This window comes from Zeus faber (genome assembly GCF_960531495.2).
Source record: "Zeus faber genome assembly, chromosome: 16".
NCBI classification, from domain to species: domain Eukaryota; kingdom Metazoa; phylum Chordata; class Actinopteri; order Zeiformes; family Zeidae; genus Zeus; species Zeus faber.
Window position 1 is genome coordinate 27,358,869 of NC_137202.1, and position 13,741 is coordinate 27,372,609.

Below are 13,741 nucleotides of genomic sequence, written 5' to 3' on the forward strand. Positions count from 1 at the left end.
GGTTCGCACCGTGGTGGGTCTGGACAGGGAGGCTCAGGCGGCGTACACTCTGGTGGTGGAGGCCATCGGTGAGTCACGTCAGACAACCACCTGTTTCTATCCGTCTTGTTTTTAAAGAAGGAGAAAAAAGGAAGAGAGACGGCTTCTTTCAGAGTTTCTTTGAAAAGCTATTATTATTTGACCTGGTTTTCACACCCCCAAACATTTTGTTTTCTCGTTTTCAAAGCAGCTACTTTGAGCCTTTGCAAAAGATGGTCGGGGGGGGGGGGGGGTGCACAATTTTCACGTAAGAGGAAGGAGGGAACACAATCTGCACTGATTTCAGAGGGTTGCCTTCCCTTTCGAAAGTAAGGGAGAAAAACTGAGGTTTTCCTGTTTTGGAAACCATACGGTTGCCCGACTATAAAATGAAGTTGAACTAATGCAAACTCTTTACATTAGTACAGGAGAAATTATTTGATTAGAGTTTCAGATTGTTTTGTGATAACACTAAATAGTAAGCACTCATAGCGGTTTAACATTTACCATCAATTCCCGTACCTGTACATTTAAGGTGAAGGCTGTGAACTGCAGTGTGTTTTTCTGTCTTTGCTGCTTAAATATTTGACTATTCTTGATTTCTTTTTTTTTTTTTTTCTTTTTGACTGTTTGTGTAAATTTGGCAATTATATTGTAATTTGTAGTAAATTTCTTATTCTATAATTTAATTTATTTTCTCAGACTGCTTTTTTTTGTCATGCTAATCGTCCGTAGGCAAGCACCAATAATCACAATGATAAATTCCCACTACATGTGAATGCACCTGGCAAAATGAAGTCATTGTGATTGTGATTCTTACGTGATACATTCATCTGTTTGATCTGCTCCAGATAACGGCCCGGCGGGCAGCCGGAGAACAGGCACAGCTACCGTGTTTGTGGAGGTGCAGGACGTCAACGACAACAGACCCATCTTCCTCCAGAGCAGCTATGAGACCAGCGTCCTGGAGAGCGTGCCCAGAGGAGCCAGCGTCCTCCAGGTGAAACCTCCTCCAATGACGACAACCATTCAGCTTTAAATGTGGCAGCAACCAGGGCCGGCCCCTGATTTAATGTTGCCCTAGGCGGTGGAGCGCGGGGGGCACGTATCGCACGGTGCATTTTTTTTTCTTCCAAGTAGGAAACTGAGGAACATAAATACATGATCTAAAATAACAACACACAGCTTATTTTGGGTTTGTTTGGAGGAACGGGGGGGGTTGATCGTGCCCCCGCCCCCTCCCTCGCGGTTGTGGCCCTAAACAACCTCATAGATTGCTTATGCTACGGGCCGGCCCAGGGTACAACAGCCAAAATGATGGAAGAGCCTTCGCTTTTTGATGCATCATCCATTTGTCTTTACATATCTTGTGCAGTCTAGTTGGTTCTGCCAGCCAAAGCACCGTGTACATTGTTTCTATGTTCTACACTCTCAACCAATCAGAAGCCTGGAATTACTGTAAGCGATGCCAAATTAGATGGTGTGCTTCAATCTTTGTGAGAAGCACGTTGGTTGTATATAACATTAAAATTATATATAACATTACAATTGTATACAACATTAAAATGATTGTGCGGTCCTGCACGTTAAACACGGCGATTGGGGGAATCGTTCAACTTCCTGTCGGGAGGCGGGTTCGAAATGGAAAAGAAAATGTAGCAGATGGAAGCGCGCCTGGCGGACGAGGTTCAAACGGCGATTTCTATTTGCAGGTCCATATTTTTGGGGGGAAAACAAAAAACCCTCAAAACGCATTTCGTCTAAGTCTTCGCCACATTGCGGTTATGTTGGAATGTGACGCCGCACCCCCAGTGGACGTGTAAGGTTACACACTAAAAACATGCGAGTACGAAAGCGTCTCTGAACCACACCCGCGGCGCTCGCCGGCGTGCGGACGGGGCCGCAGAACGAGGCCTTCAACTCGTCGGAAATAATTGCTTGTTTGCCGACCGAACCTCGCTGTTTTGAGAGGACGCGACGGAGACCGTGTAGTTCAACCCACTCCAGCACTGCAGCCTACACAGCAGGAAACCACAGGAGGAATCAAAGGCTCCGTCAGATGCGCTTTTATTTCCTCGAAGCACAACACAACTACAGACAAAACCCGACAAAACCCACAAACAACTTTCTCGCAAAAATCGCAACAATCGCAACAAAGCCGCGGGTTCCTGTCAGTTATATCGGCGCTCGTCTCCGTGTAGAGCGAGGTTTAGGTGAGGTCTGACCCGTGTGAGACACCGTTCACAGGTAATTCTTCCTAAGACGTTACAAAACAAACAAAGAAAAAATATATAAAAAAAATAAATTCTGAGAATTATTTCCAAATGCTCTGTCGTCTTGAAAGCTGTGAAGCCCGGCGTCACGCCGACGAAGTGATGTCGTTATGTCTCCTGTGTTTGTTTTGTTTGCAGTTCTACCTTCCTCACGTGCTGACTAACTAAAATGCTTGAGCGCCGGCGCCGCCCGCTTTGCAAAGACACGCGAATGAATCTTGCGTCCCCGTGCGAACGGGGCCCCGGTGGTAAACCGCGCAATTTTCCAGGCAATACCGAGGGGCAACAGGAGCACGGCGTCGGTAATCGAAGGCTTAGCGCTCGTCGTCCAAAGTCCAAAAGTGAGTTGGCGAAGGTGCAGAGGAGGCCAGTCAATAGGCCGCAGCTCAGATCTCCGTGACGTAGTCGAACAGACAGGGCGCGGTGAGCTGCGGCTCGGCGCTGCCCTCCGTCTGCAGCGTCTGCGCCGCCGGGGACCGCGCCGGGCCCTGGGCGGGCTCGCAATCCCGCGGCCGGCGCTGGGCGGGTCGCCTGAAGGAGATGTTGTACGAGCGGCGGTAGGAGCCCAGCCGCTTCCACACCTTGAGCTGGGGCTCGCTGGACAGGGCCCCGCCCCCACGGGCCAGGCCGCTCCCGGGGCCGCAGCCCACCTCTGAGCCCCCGTCCTCCCGCGCGGAGCCACGGCGCGCCGCCAGGAAGGCCGCCACGCCGGCCAGGAGGAGCGCCAGGCCCAGCACCACCATGATGGTGAACTGTGGGTCGTGGCCGTCCGGGCGCTCCGGGACGGAGGAGGGGCGGAGGGTGGCGGCCGGGTCGGACATTTTGGAGGTTTGGGTGGGTGAGAAGGAGGAGAACCCTGGAACCGTGGTGTTCATGTTGTCTTGGGGCCTGAGAAAGAAAACACACCGCGAGGGAAACATCAGATTGTACCGCGTGGCTGTCAAGCTCATCTGGTGTGAAGGTGTGTGCGTATACGCACACACACACACACACACACACACACACACACACACACACACACACACACACACACACACACACACAGGGAATGCGAGTGTGTGGTCAAGCTCATCTGGTGTGAAGGTGTGTGCGTATACGCACACACACACACACACACACACACACACACACACACACACAGGGAATGCGAGTGTGTGGTCAGCACCAATCAGAGCTTTTGGTTTATTGCGATAACACCCAAAGGACCTGATTGAGTGTGTTCCCGCACACACACACACACACACACTCTCACACACACACATACACATACAGGCACATGCATGGAGTAGTTGGCATTTGCAGCAATTATGTAGCTATTAAATCAATGACTGCGAAACTGTGAATGCTTGACAGGCTTTCATCAATGAAATACAAATTGGCCTTATTAAAAAACTCCTCATGAAACGTTCGGCAGCCACCTCCTCCAACCCAGGTCCCCAATTATCCCCCAACCCCCCCTCCTCGGTGTAGTAACATTTGTAAATGTCACCGTCCTTAATTCGGCGGAGACAAAGCACGGCTTATCGGTTTAAGGGAAACACATTGGGACGTGAAATTATTTTTAAGACCAAAATGCCAGGAAAGCCGCGAAAAGGCCAGCGGAGTGCGGCGGAGCCGTCGGGCGGCCGGGTCGTTAGCCGGCACCGGGCGGGACACGCGAGCGCCAGCAAGCGCACTAATCCGCTCGCTAGTGCACAGCGGCCGCACGTGGTCGCAGCGGCACCTTTAAACACGGCCGGGGAGCCGCGAGGGGCTCCGCACGCATCCGCGGCTTGGGCTACCCCCCCCTCCCGCTGCCGGCTCAGCAACCTTTCAGTCCGGCTCCTCCGCCGCCCGCTCAGCGCCCCGGCGTCGGACGCTTCGACATGTTCAGAAACCGCAGCGCCGGACCGCACCGAGGACAGGGGTCGTTCCGCGGCGCGCGCCGAGGGTCCGCAACCGGACCGCCCGTCTGTTGGGGGTCCCCGAGCCGAGAGTCATCAAGTTTTCGAACCGTCAGGGAAAATGCTGTTTTTAAACTGGAGAGAGAGGTTCTTTATTTTAAAGCGGGAAATGAACTTTGAGGTAATGATGTCGGTGGATCTGTATTGAAAATGTGAACGTTAGTTCCCGACATTCACAACGTTGTGCTGTTCATGACCGATGAACTTACTGCTCTGCAGCAGGTTCTCGCTGTAACGCTGCAGACGCTGAAGCCTCTGTGCACGTCTCTCGTCTTAGTTACACGTGTCGTTTTCAGCGAATACCTTTTGCACTTTGATCCGCGCGCCCCAAGCGCCACGTTGGTTCCGGCGCGTTGCCGGTTGGAAGCTGCACGACCGAAACGGGCGGCGTGAGAGCCCGAGGAGAAAAACAACCCCATCGTAGGTCCGAGAAACCCGATCACAGCCTCTGCGTTCACATCCGCTGAACGGGCGCACCGAGTCCGACGCATCGACCGGATTCAAACCGCCGCGACCGGATTCAAACCGCCGCGACATGATTCAAACCGCCGCGACCGTGTTCAAACCGCCGCGACATGATTCAAACCGCCGCGACCGTGTTCAAACCGCCGTGACAGGATTCAAACCGCCGCGACCCGATTCAAACCGCCGCGACCGTATTCAAACCGCCGCGACCGTTTTCAAACCGCCACGACCCGATTCAAACCGCCGCGACCGTATTCAAACCGCCGCGACCGTATTCAAACCGCCACGACCCGATTCAAACCGCCGCGACCGTATTCAAACCGCCGCGACCGGGTTCAAACCGCCACGACCGGATTCAAACCGCCACGACCGTATTCAAACCGCCATGACCCTATTCAAACCGCCACGACCCGATTCAAACCGCCACGACCGGATTCAAACCGCCGCGACCGGATTCAAACCGCCACAACCCGATTCAAACCGCCGCGAACGGATTCAAACCGCCACGACCATATTCGAACCGCCGCGACCGGGTTCAAACCGCCACGACCGGATTCAAACCGCCACGACCGGATTCAAACCGCCGCGACCGGATTCAAACCGCCACGACCCTATTCAAACCGCCGCGACCCGATTCAAACCGCCGCGACCGGATTCAAACCGCCGCGACCGGGTTCAAACCGCCACGACCGGATTCAAACCGCCACGACCGTATTCAAACCGCCACGACCCGATTCAAACCGCCACGACCCGATTCAAACCGCCACGACCGGATTCAAACCGCCGCGACCGGATTCAAACCGCCACAACCCGATTCAAACCGCCGCGAACGGATTCAAACCGCCACGACCGGATTCAAACCGCCGCGACCATATTCGAACCGCCGCGACCGGGTTCAAACCGCCGCGACCGGGTTCAAACCGCCACGACCGGATTCGAACCGCCGCGACCATATTCGAACCGCCGCGACCGGGTTCAAACCGCCGTGACCCGATTCAAACCGCCACGACCCGATTCAAACCGCCACGACCCGATTCAAACCGCCACGACCCGATTCAAACCGCCACGACCGGATTCAAACCACCACGAACCGATTCAAACCGCCACGACCCGATTCAAACCGCCACGACCCGATTCAAACCACCACGACCCGATTCAAACCGCCGCGACCGTATTCAAACCGCCACGACCCGATTCAAACCGCCACGACCGCCGTCAAGGGAGAGCGGAGGGAGTGGGTTTGCCTTGTTCCTTGAGGCCTGGTTGAAGGTTAGTCCCCGCTGCGACCAGGCATCACTCCCAGCGTTCATATCATCTGTCACGTGAGGTTTTTTTTGTCCTTTTGTTTTTTTTTTCCCCCGTTTCACTGATCGTAAAGAAGTGGCTCAACGGACGGATACTCACTACCACGCCTTGAGGGACCTCACAGCCGTCCTCCTTCCAGTAACTGTGGCTCAGACTTGTTCCCTGGCTTCGCACACACACGTTCCTTTTTGTTACCGCTCACGCTGTCGCTCTCACACAGTGTGAGGGAAGAGCGGGGTTGGGAACAGAGGGAGAGTGTGTGTGTGTGTGTGTGGGGGGGGGCGAGGGCCGAGGGGATGGAAGCATCGCGTTCACATTTTCTGCAGCGCATTTGCCGGCCGCTTTCAAATCTTGCGGGGACGCCGACGGGACCAGAGGGCTTTCCGAGGCGCCCGATCTGCAAGCGCCACAAACGCTCCACACAAGCGCGTTCGCGGCTACAGCCACCGCCGATGTGGTCCCCCAGCCTGGTTCCTGTTCTGAAACCCCTTTTTTACGGCCCTAAGTGGTGCAGTCCACTGTGTAATACCCTATTCATCACTCACCGAATCTCACCCCCCCCCCCCCAAACACACACACACACACACACACACACACACACACACACACACACACACACACACACACACACACACACACACACACACACACACACGCCTCCTCCTTCTCCCCCATCTCCCCCTCCCTGCTCCTCTCCTTTCTCTGCTCTCCTCTCCACATCTCTTTATAAAGCTAATGAGACTGAAGTTGGGCCCCCTCTTGCCAGAGAGTGTGAGCAGAGAGGGGGGCCGCAGCCTGGGAGGGGTTTTTTTTTTTTTCCTTGGCGTGCTCTGTGGATGTGTTTGCAGGACTCTGCGCATGTGTGCGCCGGCCTGTGCTTCTGTATCTACGTCTATGTCTGTGTTTCTTACATGCGTGTGTGTGTGTGTGTGGGACCCTAGACAAGCTCACACAGCACCTGCCCGCATCTGTGAGCGTGCCGGCCCCCTGCGGGCATGTGCTCGGCGGGGCCCTCGGCGGGGCCCTTTGCAGCTTTGTCTGCGCTGCCCACAGGGCTTCAAGGGTCAGGGCTGGAGCTCCGTGTCCTGCGCCAAAACCCCCCCGCTCCTCTGGAAGTCTGCCTTTATGCCACGGCTCATTCACCGCCGGCCCGGCGTGATCGGCTATTTATCTGCGTGTGAGCTGCGGAGCCATGCTGTCTGTGTTCCGACTGTGTGTTGGCTGCTGCTGGCTGCCTGCCACAAAGAGAGGAAGGAAGGAGGGAGGCTGGGGAGGGGTGTGATGGTATAGAGGGAGGTCAGGGTTTTCACTCTAATAAAGCCACCACAGTCACAGCCATTTTTATATATATATATACACACAAACATGAATATATACATATACATACATATACATAAATAAACATTTATATGCATATATACATAAATACACATATGACTTTCATGAAGAAAGAAAAAAAAATAAAATCACCCCATATGTCAACCACATTTATATATATATATATATATATATATATATATATATATAAAACATATACATACATCCATATATATACATACATATACAGTGTGTATATATATATATACATATATATATATAGATGCATATATATATATATATATATATACATATACTGTATGTATATACATAAACATACAAAAACATACATATATATATTTATTTATTTATTATTTGTTTATTTATATATATGTATATGTATATACTGTATATATATGTTTATGTATAAATGTATGTTTATACTGGTCATATATATATATATGGGTAGTTGATGTATGGGGTGGTTTTTTGTAGTTTTTTTTCTTCATAAAAGTCATATGGTTGCATATCAAAGAGTCTAAACTATTGAAACACGTATGTGGGGTTTTTTGCTTTTTCACTTATATATATTCGTGGTGCATTTTCGATCTCAACTCAACTCAACCTCAAATTTGTCCTCCGGTGTGACATGAAAGTTTTTGAAAATATGAGAAAAGAATAAAATCTATTTCCACATAAAAGGTGATTCTTCATATTTCAAAGCCCCCCATTCTACCTCCTGAAGCATTGCACTTCAGTTAAATAGGATTATAACAACTTTGAGGAACATCCTGATGACCGCGTGTTTTTATAGCCCCCTCCAGTGGTGATGCTGGAAAAGTGAAAAATGAAGATTACTCAGGGATAAAAACCTATATATAAAAAATATAAAAAACTATAATTACACATTTGGGAAATAATGCATATGATCAGGGATGATAATTAGAATTATTTATGTTTTATATATGTTTTATATAAATGTTCAAAGTTCCCCAAACATTTTCTGGACAAGTTGCACCAGAGGACATTCACTAGTTTGATTGAAATGTACAACAAATGTACAACAAATGTACAACAAATGTACAACAAATGTAATTATTCATTGTTTTAGTTCACATGATGTTTTTCCATTTTTCACAATTTGAATGATAATAATTGCTTTTTTCATGTTTCTTTATCGTTTCTGGACTGAAACAAATGCACATCGTGTCAACTACATATATACATATACCTCTTTCTCTCTCTCTCTCTCTCTCTCTCTCTCTCTCATCAGGCCTAAGCCATCAAGATTATTGCTCCATCCTTCTCTTCTCTCCCAACACACACTAGCCAAAAGGATTGGTATTCTCTCTCTCTCTCTCTCTCTCTCCTAGTATGACTCCCTCGTTTGACTCATTTGACACATTTGAAGTTGTGCGGTGGAAAAATACTATGAACCTCCCACAACTAAGCCACACATCCATCCTGCATCTTGGCTTTATAATCCAACTTTATATTTACTTTATTAACGTATTCATGAGTTTGCCTCTCTGTTTGTCGCTGCAGGTGCAGGCGGTGGATGCAGACCAGGGAGAGAACGGAAGGGTCTTATACAGAATCAAATCTGGTAAATGCTGCTCCTCCATGTGTACACTGGACTGAAGTACATGTGCTTGATTATGTTCTCGTGAATTTTACTAATAAAAGATCAGATCAGATCAGAGGGTGAGAGGGTAAGTTGAACTGCTCTCTATGGATGTGGACGTCAAACAAGACAAACCTCTGTGGGCGTCCAGGGAACAGGGACGCTCGGTTCGGCATCAGCGAGCAGACTGGGCTGGTGACCCGCGGCTCCAGGGCTCTGGACAGAGAAACTAACAGCTCCCACGTGCTGGAGGTGGAGGCCTACAACAGCGACCAGGGCAAAATGAGGAGCGCCGTACGGGTGAGGAGTTTGAGGAGAAAAGTAAATTCCAAGAAGCAACACCGGGGTTCTAGGTATCAAAACGGTGTGTGTGTGTGTGTGTGTGTGTGTGTGTGTGTGTGTGTGTGTGTGTGTGTGTCCCGCAGGTGATTGTGTACGTGGAGGACGTCAACGACGAGGAGCCGGTGTTCACCCAGCAGCAGTACAACAGGCTTGGCCTGAGGGAGACCGCAGGCATCGGCACGTCTGTTATCGTGGTGCGCGCCACCGACCCCGATACCGGTGCGTGTCCCTTTTGTCCACCGAGTCGGACCGCGAGCAGTTGTCGTTACGTCCCGAAGCGCTTGTCGTGGCCAAGGCTGCCGAGAACTGTCGGGTTACGGCGAATGGCAAGATGGCGCCTACCTCCGTCTTTCTTACCTCCGGCATCCCTCGGTGTGGAGCCGTGGTCTCTGAGGGAGACCAGAGTTCCATGTTTCTCTCACGGTTCTTGTTTTAAAGAACCTGGAGTCGGGACTTCCCGAAAGCGTTCAAGTGGAGCTCACAAGTGGGCCCCCCGTGGGCCACTTCTCATCCGACTCCTTCGGCGTAGTCGCTGTGACACACCTTCCCGAAAGTCACGCCGCAGCTCTGAACATCCCTTTTCTCGAGCCAAAAACGAGATATGACTCGTAGTGGCGATGTTCACAGCAACAAAGGAAAGTTGGAGTCGGTGGAAAGAAGTGTGACACGTCGTCTTTATCTCACAGTGTGGGCAGCACCAGCTCAAATCCATCACAAGTCACTCTTTGTGAGCTTGACATGTTTAACTCTAAGTCCTAAAATGAGTCATTTGAGGTGGACTTTTAACTGAATAAACAGGTTTTTCAGTTGCCTGAGGGACCAAAGCTGCACCGTGTTTCAAACTACTGAGGTCGTCGAACTGTGGTCGTGCGTCCATTTTGAGTGGAACGCAAAATATATATATCTTTTTGAAATGCACCAAATTTCCAGTGCTGTGCAATTCATCATGACTGTCCCGGTTGTTCCCACTGTGGCCGCCTCACTCGCATGCATCGTCTTGACCTTCTTGACCTTGAGGTTGGCACTTCAGTTTGCACGGCGACACCGCTTCCTTAACGCGCCCGTCCCCCCTCTGCCACCAGGGGACGGAGGGGCCGTAGCCTACGCCATCGTGTCGGGCTCGGACGCCAAATTCGAGGTGGACCTCAGCACGGGCCTGGTGACCACGGTGGACCACCTGGACTACGAGGAGAAGACCGCCTACGTGATGAACGTGTCGGCCACCGACCAGGCGCCGCCCTTCCACCGGGGCTACTGCACCGTCTACGTGGCCCTGCTGAATGAGCTGGACGAGGCCGTGGCCTTCTTCTCCACCGGCTACGAGGCGGCGCTCCGGGAGAACGTTGCCACCGGGACCGAGGTGGTGCAGGTGAAGGCGCAGTCGGCCGACAACCTCACCCAGCTGAGCTACCGCTTCGACCCGGACACCTCGCCGGCCGCGCTGGCCCTGTTCCGGATCGACAGCGTCACCGTGAGTCCGAGCGGGTTTTTTTTCTAAGTTAGCGCTTGCCCAGTCCTCAAATACCTTCATGTCCTGCCACTTTTAGCTCCGACTCTGCCCCTTGCTCACCTGACTCCATCACGCTCCTGGAGAATGCGTAGCCCCTCATCGAATCAGGTGTTTCAGGGTGAAGTCCAAGCTAAAACTTGTATAAAACTCGTACTTGAGGAAAAATTGTTCTAGGTCAATGCCTTCCTATTGTATGATCATGCTTGATGTGTTTTGGACCAAACTTGTCGCCGCCCGACGACTTTTGTTCTTCATTCGGATAAATATTCAGGTGCGTACGGAGTACAGCACTTCAGTCAAAACGTCAGTATTTGTAGTGGCACTTGCGCATGGCTCCCAGAAAATAAGCAAGGATATCATCAGTGAAAAGGGCTTTTGTTTTGCTTTCCACGTCCTCCATCGCCACTCTCTGCACCTCAACGACGGCGAAGGGGCGTCCGCGGTTACGGTGGAGCGTTGACTCTGGTGTCCGGCTTCTCCCCTCCCACCTCAGGGTCGTATCACGGTGACGGGCCTGCTGGACCGGGAGAAGGGCGACCTCTACACCCTGACGGTGGTGGCCGACGACGGCGGCCCAAGGAAGGACTCCACCGTGGTAATGGCGCTCGGCGTCCGGGAGCTTTTCCTCCATTCCTGTTCCGCCGCTTAATCCTGAGCTGTGAACCCGTCTGTTTGTGTTTGTGGAAAAGCTAACTCCGTCCTCTTTCCATTCCTTGCCACCTTTCCTCGGAACCGCAGAAGGTGAGGCTCGCTCTGCCTCGGCTTTAGCCGACTGAATAGATAGTGTGATAGTGATAGTGTGAATAGATAGACCCGTCCACTTTTGGTTGAGGCGCCTGGACGTGGCGGACGTGTTCCCGCGCTCAGAGGTAAGTGTTGGGCCCGTTCCTCCGGCGCGCGCTGAATCCTCCGTGCGTTTCTTGCCTTTTCCCGCAGGTGTCGATCACCATCCTGGACGACAACGACAACAGTCCGGAGTTCGACATCACGTCCGACACGTCGGTGAGCGTCCCGGAGAACACGCCCATCGGGGAGAAGGTGGCGACCGTGCTGGGGAGAGACAAGGACGCCGGGAAAAACGGAACGGTGAGGAGGACTTTAACCCTGTGTTCCCAGAACCACAGCCACAATGAGCCGGAGAACAGAGGTGGGGTAAGGTTCATTTGCCACCTTCAGTTTCACTGTTTGTTTCATACACGACTATGGCAAAACTGGTGTTACTGGTGAGCTTCCCGAAGGTTTTCCCCCCTCGGACGGCGCTGAAGCACGGCGAGACCCGGGTCGGACGAACACATCCTTTAACCCTGAGTATGTTTCTGCCCCCGTCCCTCAGGTGACCTTCTCCTTGGCGGCTGGGAACATGCAGGATGTGTTCGAGATTAAGACGGTGAACCACACCTACGGGGAAGTCTATGTCAACGCTCCCCTGGACAGGGAGTCGGTGGACCGCTACCTCCTCAGGGTCGGCTTTTCTTTTCTGACTTATCGACCGGGCCCCGGCCGCGTTAGAAAACATGTCTTACCGTGTGGGAAGAAAATGAATTGTTAATTTGAGAACAAAAATTGGAAATAAATCTCTCCAAATGATTTTGTACCATCTTATCCTCTCCACTCTGAAAGCATTCCCTCAATTTAAGAAAAACAATCTGACTGCTTTATGAGATAATTACGATTATTTTGATTAAGAATGTATTCTGAGGCCGTGCTGAGCGTGCTGAGCGTGCTGAGCGTGCGTCTCTGTCGGCTTAGGTTCGCGCCACAGACGACGGTTCCCCTCCCAGACACACTGATCTCTCCCTCGTCGTCAACATCCTCGATGTGAACGACAACGCACCCGTCATCGAGAGCAGGAGAGGCTACAATGTCAGCGTAAGCGAGGTAGGGAGTCGCTCGCTCGCTCGCACACACACACACACACACACACACACACACCACACACCAGCTGTCTAGGTTAGCTAATTGACAAAACCAAGAAGTAGTACTGTAAAGCAGCTGGCTCAGTGCTCGGGGTGGAGCATCAGCATGGCAGGACTTCTACTTCCTCCACCCGAATATGACCTGCCTCTTATTACCAACAACATACACGTGTACGCAAAGGCTTTTTTTTTCAACCAAGCTCAGTGATTTGCCACTCTTCTTGTATGTGTTGCTCTTGCACGTGTGTGTGTGTGCGTGTGCGCATGCTCACGTTCGTTTTGAAGAACGTGGGCGGAGGTACGTCCGTCCTGCGCGTGTCGGCCACCGACCGCGACATCGGACCCAACGCCATGCTGTTCTACTACATCACTGCCGGCAACCAGGACCTGACCTTCCGCATGGACCGCATGACGGGGGAGATGGTGACGCGGCCGGCCCCGCCCGACCGGGAGCGGCAGCAGGAGTACCAGCTGACGGTCACTGTGGAGGACGACGGCACGCCCACCCTGTCGGTGAGAGGCGGCAAAACCGCGCCACAATTACCCAGCGCACGCTGAATTTAACACGTTTAGTAAAATGTTGGTTCCCATCGTTCATAACTGTACATTACGATCATCATCAGCAACGTCTTGCAGATAAGTGCTACTTAGTGCTAATTTATTTGATCTGGTACTGAGTACTAAATTTCATTTCTTCCACCATGTGAAATGAGAAACACATGCTAGACTAAATACTAAAACACACTAGTCATTTTGCCACTCCAGGATAACTGTCGACGGAGAAAGTCCTGCTCAACCAGATAAGAGGTACCATAATAGGCCAAACCCCTGCAGCGACCTGGGCCCGAAATCAGCCTATGTTCCCTCACTGATGAGGGTTTTTGGGTTTTTTTCTGGCCGCTATAATTTGCCGCCCCCCTCGAGATGGCGCCCTACGACGCCCACAGGAGCTTTCGTCTCTTGACACTGAACTTTCCTCGAACCCCGAAGCGGAGCCAGTAGCTCAGGTTGAGCTTGAGATGTTTAGT

General features: G+C 51.7%; 2 protein-coding genes across 2 annotated transcripts in view; one reads left to right on the forward strand and one right to left on the reverse strand.

Annotated features, from left to right (window-relative positions):
• The window catches only part of cdh23 (cadherin-related 23), a gene marked incomplete at both ends in the record, with an annotated part of 178,831 nt that overhangs the window by 130,106 nt on the left and 34,984 nt on the right, over positions 1-13,741 (forward strand). Inside the window, 11 exons of the mRNA XM_080016469.1 lie at positions 1-68; positions 870-1,018; positions 8,867-8,927; positions 9,097-9,245; positions 9,371-9,506; positions 10,370-10,758; positions 11,291-11,392; positions 11,734-11,883; positions 12,131-12,259; positions 12,547-12,675; positions 12,999-13,226. The exon at positions 1-68 is cut by the window's left edge and continues 46 nt beyond it. Coding sequence (XP_079872595.1) covers positions 1-68; positions 870-1,018; positions 8,867-8,927; positions 9,097-9,245; positions 9,371-9,506; positions 10,370-10,758; positions 11,291-11,392; positions 11,734-11,883; positions 12,131-12,259; positions 12,547-12,675; positions 12,999-13,226 — 1,690 coding nt within the window. The remainder of the gene's footprint in view (positions 69-869; positions 1,019-8,866; positions 8,928-9,096; positions 9,246-9,370; positions 9,507-10,369; positions 10,759-11,290; positions 11,393-11,733; positions 11,884-12,130; positions 12,260-12,546; positions 12,676-12,998; positions 13,227-13,741) is intronic.
• On the reverse strand, positions 2,678-4,771 carry LOC307242455 (uncharacterized protein; the record flags this gene model as incomplete). Its single annotated transcript, XM_080016952.1, has 3 exons — positions 2,678-3,179; positions 4,538-4,601; positions 4,693-4,771. 3 exons carry the CDS (start codon positions 4,769-4,771, stop codon positions 2,678-2,680), a joined length of 645 nt encoding a protein of 214 aa, XP_079873078.1.